Source organism: Cherax quadricarinatus, unplaced genomic scaffold (assembly GCF_038502225.1).
Source record: "Cherax quadricarinatus isolate ZL_2023a unplaced genomic scaffold, ASM3850222v1 Contig80, whole genome shotgun sequence".
Taxonomy (NCBI): Eukaryota; Metazoa; Arthropoda; class Malacostraca; order Decapoda; family Parastacidae; genus Cherax; species Cherax quadricarinatus.
Window position 1 is genome coordinate 119,846 of NW_027195106.1, and position 11,304 is coordinate 131,149.

Here is an 11,304-nt window from a genome sequence, read left to right on the forward strand (position 1 = left end):
GCATTGTTCCATTGTATGAAACAATATGGAGATGAAGTGACAGGATGGAACCTTATATAGCGCCAAGAGGTGAGACGTAGGTCACTAGAAGAGGTAAGAACTCAGATGTTGGGAGGTCAGGTCCCTCTCAAATCCAGCCGTTCTCACTAGTAGAGGTTGTTGAAGTTGATTGTAGGTGTGTACCAAGATACCCTTGCGTTGCAGTGTCTGACAGATTGAACATTAAATGGTATAAAATACCGACAGGTTGTTAGATACCTAACTGTTGCATATGTGTCTTACCTAACAACCTGTCGGTATTTTATACCATTTTAATGTTCAATCTGTCAGACACTGCAACGCAAGGGTATCTTGGTACACACCTACAATCAAGACTCGACTCAAGAAATCGTAATGACACGATTGCAAATAAACCATACCCCCGGCCGGGATTGAACCTGCGGTCATAGAGTCTCAAAACTCCAGCCCGTCGCGCTAGCCACTAGACCAGCTAGCCACAATAAGATTCATCCAACTAGGTGTATTTCTACACCATAGGAAGGTTAGCACAGGCACCTCTGTGACCACAAATGCAAGTTTTTACAGACGAATCTCCAGCTAGCGTGGCCGTGACGAACTCTAGCTCAAGTCCCTTCACTGCCATCAACATGACTCAAGAAATCGTAATGACACGATTGCAAATAAACCATACCCCCGGCCGGGATTGAACCCGCGGTCATAGAGTCTCAAAACTCCAGCCCGTCGCGCTAGCCACTAGACCAGCTAGCCACAATAAGATTCATCCAACTAGGTGTAGAAATACACCTAGTTGGATGAATCTTATTGTGGCTAGCTGGTCTAGTGGCTAGCGCGACGGGCTGGAGTTTTGAGACTATGACCGCGGGTTCAATCCCGGCCGGGGGTATGGTTTACCTACAATCAACTTCGACAACCTCTTCTAGTGAGAACGGCTGGATTTGAGAGGGACCTGACCTCCCAACATCTGAGTTCTTACCTCTTCTAGTGACCTACGTCTCACCTCTTGGCGCTATATAAGGTTCCATCCTGTCACTTCATCTCCATATTGTTTCATACAACGGAACAATGCTCTTCTCCAGACTGAGGGACTGACCACCTCAAAACTTTAAGGGTGATGGACTGATTACATCGTCTTCAAGTATCTTCTGCTTCTATCAACTTTTCTGTACTCGACTGAAGAAGCCTACTGTGTAGGCGAAACGTTTCGAAATAAAGATACCTAACTGTTGCATATGTGTCTTACCTAACAATCATAATTCAGTTCTAAGGTTGCCTGAAATGTATTCAATATTAAGGAGCGTTCTATAAAGTATTCTATATAAGTAAATCACCCTAACTGTATAATATACTGTACTCCTTTACAGAGATAAAATATGTTTGTTGACATTAGTTGCCTATCTTAGATTAGCCTAAATATATCATAGTTATTATTGCTCAGTATTAATGAAATATAGTATGTAGTATATTAATTTTGGACAAAATTACTCCTCCTCCTTTGTGGATTTCAGCCAATAATTATAGTGTGAACTGTACAATATTAAGTTGTGCAAAAGATAAAAAAAAATGTAACCTAACAAAAGCCACCGAACACAGCCTAAAATAACATAACATACCTTAACCTTACTTCACCATCAATAGACATGCATCTTTGTTTCCATTCGACCAAGTGCATGATGTGAATTGATACTAAGGACTGATTGGTTCAAATGTGCTGTACAACAAAAATAAATATTCTATTTTCACTAGTATCGCCCAAAAAAAAACTATGTATAATAAATACTTATTGTATGGTGTACACAGGTTATAAATTACAGTGGTACCTCAAGTTTTGAACAGCTCCTAACTTGAACAATTGTGTAAGTGTATTTTTGTAAGTACTTTTGTTAGTGTATTTTTGGGGTCTGAAATGGACTAATCTAATTTACATTATTCCTTATGGGAACATATTCGTTCGGTATTGGCACTGAAACAGCTTTCTGGAACAAATTAAGTTTGTAACTCGAGGTAACACTGTATTTTGAACACGAACAAGTGGTGTTGAATCAATAACAACACTGCAACTGGACAAGGATTCAAACCCATGTCGTTTTGGTCCTGCCTTATGGTGAGCAAAAATCACATGACGCCTTAGCCGACAGGTCCACAGGATCATGGACCATTTCTTGTTGGACTGTGTGGTCTTGTGGGCTAAGGCATCATGTGATTTTCGCTCATCACAAGGCAGGGCCAAAACAACATGGGTTCAAATCCTCAGCCAGTTGCAGTGTTGTTACTGACAGGTTATAAATATTATCGTAAACTGCAAACTGATGCCAGAGTTCTGCTGAGTAGTAGTAATTGTAAATTATTATCGAGGTGCCGATCTTAGCTTAGCCTAAATACATTATTATTTAGTATCAATGAAATACATTAATTCTGTGATGTTCAGACTGGTTTTCGTATAGTTACTGTATAAATATTTTCCTACCTTTATTATCTTCATCTGGCAAAGGAATCATTGCTTTATAAAACAAGACTGCAAGGTTGGCCTAAAAAATCAAATAAAAACAACAGAGGTACACATAAAACAATACCTGATATTTTGTGTATGGGTTTAGGTCCTGGACCTGAACCTCTGTTGTGTTGAGTGGCTCATTTGGTCTATAGTAGACCCAGTCTCCTGGTGCCTTGTCCTGATGGTACTGGACCAGGTAGTGTACATCACGTACCTGTGCTACAGAGATCCACCTCAGACCCACACTTGACCCACTCACACTGTTAAATATGAGCATGGGCGCTGCGGGCTTCTGAATTATCTCTGCCGATAAAAACCATACAATAAATTTTAGTACAATCATGAGGTGCTAAATCCATTAGGGTCATACAGAACCTGTGGAATGGAAGGTAAATGAGTTCCTTTGATCAAGAGCCCTTCAAACGCATCAGGGCAACATCCCCCCTATCCCCAAAGGGAATAAAGTGACCAACAAGATCGCTTTATAATATAATAAAATGACCAGCAAGGTTGCTTTATTATATTGTAAGTGACCTTACTGGTCATTATAATGTAAGCAACCTTACAATATAATAACCAGTACAAATTATATTTTATTTAGACAAAATACACTCCATTTAGATATTTTTTATAATAATTTGAGAGTATATCATTGTATATCGCAGCATAAGAACTTATGTGAGATTACAATCCCCTACTATTGTCTCTCACCACTTCAAGAAGTCATGGTATATAGTGTCACCACTGCAAGATGTCATGGTATATATGGTGTGTCACTTCACGATGTCATGATATATGGTGTCACCACTTCAAGAAGTCATAGTATATAGTGTCACCACTTCAAGAAGTCATAGTATATAGTGTCACTACTTCAAGATGTCATTGTACATGGTATCACCATTTCAAGATGTCATGGTATATGGTATCACCACTTCAAGAAGTCATGGTATATGGTATCACCACTTCAAGAAGTCATGGTATATGGTATCACCACTTCAAGAAGTCATGGTATATGGTGTCACCACTTCAAGAAGTCATGGTATATGGTGTCACCACTTCAAGAAGTCATGGTATATGGTATCACCACTTCAAGAAGTCATGGTATATGGTATCACCACTTCAAGAAGTCATGGTATATGGTATCACCACTTCAAGAAGTCATGGTATATGGTATCACCACTTCAAGAAGTCATGGTATATGGTGTCACCACTTCAAGAAGTCATGGTATATGGTATCACCACTTCAAGAAGTCATGGTATATGGTATCACCACTTCAAGAAGTCATGGTATATGGTATCACCACTTCAAGAAGTCATGGTATATGGTATCACCACTTCAAGAAGTCATGGTATATGGTGTCACCACTTCAAGAAGTCATGGTATATGGTATCACCACTTCAAGAAGTCATGGTATATGGTATCACCACTTCAAGAAGTCATGGTATATGGTATCACCACTTCAAGAAGTCATGGTATATGGTGTCACCACTTCAAGAAGTCATGGTATATGGTGTCACCACTTCAAGAAGTCATGGTATATGGTGTCACCACTTCAAGAAGTCATGGTATATGGTATCACCACTTCAAGAAGTCATGGTATATGGTGTCACCACTTCAAGAAGTCATGGTATATGGTATCACCACTTCAAGAAGTCATGGTATATGGTATCACCACTTCAAGAAGTCATGGTATATGGTATCACCACTTCAAGAAGTCATGGTATATGGTGTCACCACTTCAAGAAGTCATGGTATATGGTGTCACCACTTCAAGAAGTCATGGTATATGGTGTCACCACTTCAAGAAGTCATGGTATATGGTGTCACCACTTCAAGAAGTCATGGTATATGGTGTCACCACTTCAAGAAGTCATGGTATATGGTGTCACCACTTCAAGAAGTCATGGTATATGGCATCACCGCTTCAAGAAGTCATGGTATATGGCATCATCACTTCAAGAAGTTATGGTATATTGAGGAATAATAATATATACTTCAAATCTTTGTTGTTGTGGGTGTTAGGGACACTAAAGTTAATTTTTAGTAATGTTGCCTAAACAGTTAATTTATTGTTCCCCACAGCAATGGGTCTTTATCAGTAAGTTTATTTAGGCACAGGTACACACAAGTACAATTATCATACACAGTAACATATGTGTAAAATAACCTAGGATAACCCAAAAAAGTCAGACAAATTGATTTATTTCCATTGTTTACCTGGAGTTTACCTGGAGAGAGTTCCGGGGGTCAACGCCCCCGCGGCCCGGTCTGAGACCAGGCCTCCTGGTGGATCAGAGCCTGATCAACCAGGCTGTTGCTGCTGGCTGCACGCAAACCAACATACGAGCCACACCCCGGCTGATCCGGAACTGACTTTAGGTGCTTGTCCAGTGCCAGCTTGAAGACTGCCAGGGGTCTGTTGGTAATCCCCCTTATGTGTGCTGGGAGGCAGTTGAACAGTCTCGGGCCCCTGACACTTATTGTATGGTCTCTTAACGTGCTAGTGACACCCCTGCTTTTCATTGGGGGGATGGTGCATCGTCTGCCAAGTCTTTTGCTTTCGTAATGAGTGATTTTCGTGTGCAAGTTCGGTACTAGTCCCTCTAGGATTTTCCAGGTGTATATAATCATGTATCTCTCCCTCCTGCGTTCCAGGGAATACAGGTTTAGGAACCTCAAGCGCTCCCAATAATTGAGGTGTTTTATCTCCGTTATGCGCGCCGTGAAAGTTCTCTGTACATTTTCTAGGTCGGCAATTTCACCTGCCTTGAAAGGTGCTGTTAGTGTGCAGCAATATTCCAGCCTAGATAGAACAAGTGACCTGAAGAGTGTCATCATGGGCTTGGCCTCCCTAGTTTTGAAGGTTCTCATTATCCATCCTGTCATTTTTCTAGCAGATGTGACACCAAAGTTACATTACAAAAATATATAATTAGTTTACATACATTACAGTTTCTTCATATAGCTAATTAATGCAACATGAGTTACAATCTCAAAAAATATTCACTATCTTATTGCCACTAAAAACATTGGTTATTATTGCTTTGCAGTCTCATTAATAAAATTAATTTTTTCATCTTGTCGACGCAAAATGTGGATAGAATCAAAGGATTTCAGATATGTTATCATTAACAATTAAATGCTTTACCATATCCAGTAACTTTTGCATGGAGATCCTCTCCAAGATACGATACTACGTGCCACAATCCGCCCTTCTCACACTATACCATTGACTCATCCATACCTCACCTATGCTATTTGTGCTTGGGGATCAACTGCAGCAACACACGTAAAGCCAATAATAACCCAACAAAAAGCCGCAGTAAGAATAATCACGCAATCCCATCCCAGGCAACCCACCCCCCCCCACTCTTCATAGATCTAAACTTACTCCCTGTTCAGAACATACACACTTACTACACTGCAATCTACATCTACAGGACCTTAAATTCCAACATTAACCCTGACCTAAAATGCTTTCTTGATAGTTGTGACAGGACCCACAGGCATAACACCAAACACAAACATCTCTATGACATTCCCCGTGTCAGACTAAACCTTTACAAAAATTCAATGTATGTCAAAGGGCCTAAAATCTGGAACACCCTACCTGAAAACTCTAGAACTGCAGACATATTCATCACCTTCAAAACTACCATTAGAAAACATCTTATCTCCCTGATACACCCCGTCAGCTACCTACATGAAAAACCACCTGGTGGTTCACACTTACACTCACACACTCACCCAACTGACTATAAACACAGAAATACGAATCATAAAATAATAAATCCTAGTTAGTCATAAGTTTGCCTGTGATACTCCACTATAGAAACTATGTATTGTACCAAATCAAAAGCATTCACACTGCTAAATTTACAAACTGTAATGTAGTTACTTAGCCTTAATACCAACTTGCTCCATAATCTGTAATAATTTAGAGTTATGAATTAATCTTAGTCTACCCGAAATCCCTAGCCATGATAGGTGTGATAGTGGCCCCCTCTGTAATTAGTATTTTATAACATGTAAACCACACAATATCCTAAAATTTGTAAACCCTGCATTGTAATCTTTATAGAGAATAAACTTGATTTGATTTGAGATGTTTCTGAAAGATTGGAGGCTTGGAGTTACTACAAATATAACTGGCCAGGGGCTCTTGCTCCAAGGAACTCGACTCTTCCCTTCCTTGGATGGAACTTTATTGCCTCGCATTATCCTGCTGCTGTATGACTCCTACGGGCTTAGCGCTTCCCCTAAATATAATAATACAAATGAAACTGCAAAGGAATTTAGTCTTTCAGTATTATAGGTGAACAGATGCGAATGTTAAATGAAATGAAAGATGTGTAGTGAATAAAGTATATTACCTTGAACTTGACGTAAGTATGTCTGAGCAGCATATACACAACCCATGGTACACAACATTGTATCTTCACTCTGCCAACCATAAAGTATATTACCTTGAACTTGACGTAAGTATGTCTGAGCAGCATATACACAACCCATGGTACACAACATTGTATCTTCACTCTGCCAACCATAAAGTATATTACCTTCAACTTGACGTAAGTATGTCTGAGCAGCATATACACAACCCATGGTACACAACATTGTATCTTCACTCTGCCAACCATAAAGTATATTACCTTGAACTTGACGTAAGTATGTCTGAGCAGCATATACACAACCCATGGTACACAACATTCACATAAAGTATTGTATCTTCACTCTGCCAACCATAAAGTATATTACCTTCAACTTGACGTAAGTATGTCTGAGCAGCATATACACAACCCATGGTACACAACATTGTATCTTCACTCTGCCAACCATAAAGTATATTACCTTCAACTTGACGTAAGTATGTCTGAGCAGCATATACACAACCCATGGTACACAACATTGTATCTTCACACAACATTGTATCTTCACTCTGTATCTTCACTCTGCCAACCATAAAGTATATTACCTTCAACTTGACGTAAGTATGTCTGAGCAGCATATACACAACCCATGGTACACAACATTGTATCTTCACTCTGCCAACCATAAAGTATATTACCTTCAACTTGACGTAAGTATGTCTGAGCAGCATATACACAACCCATGAAAGTATATTACCTTCAACTTGACGTAAGTATGTCTGAGCAGCATATACACAACCCATGGTACACAACATTGTATCTTCACTCTGCCAACCATAAAGTATATTACCTTCAACTTGACGTAAGTATGTCTGAGCAGCATATACACAACCCATGGTACACAACATTGTATCTTCACTCTGCCAACCATAAAGTATATTACCTTGAACTTGACGTAAGTATGTCTGAGCAGCATATACACAACCCATGGTACACAACATTGTATCTTCACTCTGCCAACCATAAAGTATATTACCTTCAACTTGACGTAAGTATGTCTGAGCAGCATATACACAACCCATGGTACACAACATTGTATCTTCACTCTGCCAACCATAAAGTATATTACCTTCAACTTGACGTAAGTATGTCTGAGCAGCATATACACAACCCATGGTACACAACATTGTATCTTCACTCTGCCAACCATAAAGTATATTACCTTGAACTTGACGTAAGTATGTCTGAGCAGCATATACACAACCCATGGTACACAACATTGTATCTTCACGTAAGTATGTCTCTGTATCTTCACTCTGCCAACCATAAAGTATATTACCTTGAACTTGACGTAAGTATGTCTGACCATATACACAACCCATGGTACACAACATTGTATCTTCACTCTGCCAACCATAAAGAACTTGACGTAAGTATGTCTGAGCAGCATATACACAACCCATGGTACACAACATTGTATCTTCACTCTGCCAACCATAAAGTATATTACCTTGAACTTGACGTAAGTATGTCTGAGCAGCATATACACAACCCATGGTACACAACATTGTATCTTCACTCTGCCAACCATAAAGTATATTACCTTCAACTTGACGTAAGTATGTCTGAGCAGCATATACACAACCCATGGTACACAACATTGTATCTTCACTCTGCCAACCATAAAGTATATTACCTTGAACTTGACGTAAGTATGTCTGAGCAGCATATACACAACCCATGGTACACAACATTGTATCTTCACTCTGCCAACCATAAAGTATATTACCTTCAACTTGACGTAAGTATGTCTGAGCAGCATATACACAACCCATGGTACACAACATTGTATCTTCACTCTGCCAACCATAAAGTATATTACCTTCAACTTGACGTAAGTATGTCTGAGCAGCATATACACAACCCATGGTACACAACATTGTATCTTCACTCTGCCAACCATAAAGTATATTACCTTCAACTTGACGTAAGTATGTCTGAGCAGCATATACACAACCCATGGTACACAACATTGTATCTTCACTCTGCCAACCATAAAGTATATTACCTTCAACTTGACGTAAGTATGTCTGAGCAGCATATACACAACCCATGGTACACAACATTGTATCTTCACTCTGCCAACCATAAAGTATATTACCTTCAACTTGACGTAAGTATGTCTGAGCAGCATATACACAACCCATGGTACACAACATTGTATCTTCACTCTGCCAACCATAAAGTATATTACCTTCAACTTGACGTAAGTATGTCTGAGCAGCATATACACAACCCATGGTACACAACATTGTATCTTCACTCTGCCAACCATAAAGTATATTACCTTCAACTTGACGTAAGTATGTTGACGCATATACACAAAGTATGTATCTTCACTCTGCCAACCATAAAGCACTTGACGTAATATGAGCACATATACACCCATGGTACACAACATTGTATCTTCACTCTGCCAACCATAAAGTATATTACCTTCAACTTGACGTAAGTATGTCTGAGCAGCATATACACAACCCATGGTACACAACATTGTATCTTCACTCTGCCAACCATAAAGTATATTACCTTCAACTTGACGTAAGTATGTCTGAGCAGCATATACACAACCCATGGTACACAACATTGTATCTTCACTCTGCCAACCATAAAGTATATTACCTTCAACTTGACGTAAGTATGTCTGAGCAGCATATACACAACCCATGGTACACAACATTGTATCTTCACTCTGCCAACCATAAAGTATATTACCTTCAACTTGACGTAAGTATGTCTGAGCAGCATATACACAACCCATGGTACACAACATTGTATCTTCACTCTGCCAACCATAAAGTATATTACCTTCAACTTGACGTAAGTATGTCTGAGCAGCATATACACAACCCATGGTACACAACATTGTATCTTCACTCTGCCAACCATAAAGTATATTACCTTCAACTTGACGTAAGTATGTCTGAGCAGCATATACACAACCCATGGTACACAACATTGTATCTTCACTCTGCCAACCATAAAGTATATTACCTTCAACTTGACGTAAGTATGTCTGAGCAGCATATACACAACCCATGGTACACAACATTGTATCTTCACTCTGCCAACCATAAAGTATATTACCTTCAACTTGACGTAAGTATGTCTGAGCAGCATATACACAACCCATGGTACACAACATTGTATCTTCACTCTGCCAACCATAAAGTATATTACCTTCAACTTGACGTAAGTATGTCTGAGCAGCATATACACAACCCATGGTACACAACATTGTATCTTCACTCTGCCAACCATAAAGTATATTACCTTGAACTTGACGTAAGTATGTCTGAGCAGCATATACACAACCCATGGTACACAACATTAAGCAGTATCTTGCCAACCATAAAGTATATTACCTTCAACTTGACGTAAGTATGTCTGAGCAGCATATACACAACCCATGGCCAACCATAAAGTATATTACCTTCAACTTGACGTAAGTATGTCTGAGCAGCATATACACAACCCATGGTACACAACATTGTATCTTCACTCTGCCAACCATAAAGTATATTACCTTGAACTTGACGTAAGTATGTCTGAGCAGCATATACACAACCCATGGTACACAACATTGTATCTTCACTCTGCCAACCATAAAGTATATTACCTTGAACTTGACGTAAGTATGTCTGAGCAGCATATACACAACCCATGGTACACAACATTGTATCTTCACTCTGCCAACCATAAAGTATATTACCTTCAACTTGACGTAAGTATGTCTGAGCAGCATATACACAACCCATGGTACACAACATTGTATCTTCACTCTGCCAACCATAAAGTATATTACCTTCAACTTGACGTAAGTATGTCTGAGCAGCATATACACAACCCATGGTACACAACATTGTATCTTCACTCTGCCAACCATAAAGTATATTACCTTGAACTTGACGTAAGTATGTCTGAGCAGCATATACACAACCCATGGTACACAACATTGTATCTTCACTCTGCCAACCATAAAGTATATTACCTTGAACTTGACGTAAGTATGTCTGAGCAGCATATACACAACCCATGGTACACAACATTGTATCTTCACTCTGCCAACCATAAAGTATATTACCTTCAACTTGACGTAAGTATGTCTGAGCAGCATATACACAACCCATGGTACACAACATTGTATCTTCACTCTGCCAACCATGCAATGTCTGAAATATATAACTTGATATTAACCAGGGAATAAAAATATTGTACGTACATACATACTAAAGCTCTAATGTAATACGTTATATTTTTATTTTCTGGACACCATACGTAACTTGTCAATGAAACATCAATACACGTACATATATTCATCGGTAATAACCTATTACCTGTATTAAACATGTAATAGGTTA

At 39.2% G+C, this 11,304-nt stretch overlaps 1 protein-coding gene across 1 annotated transcript in view; it reads right to left on the minus strand.

Moving 5' to 3' along the window:
- Positions 1-7,147, minus strand: part of LOC128692197 (uncharacterized) — a 43,135-nt gene extending 35,988 nt beyond the window's left edge. The window contains 2 exon segments of the mRNA XM_070080013.1: positions 2,592-2,815; positions 7,073-7,147. Of these exon segments, the coding sequence (XP_069936114.1) occupies positions 2,592-2,815; positions 7,073-7,130 (282 nt within the window). The 5' untranslated portion in view covers positions 7,131-7,147.
- Between the last annotated feature and the right edge of the window lie 4,157 nt (positions 7,148-11,304).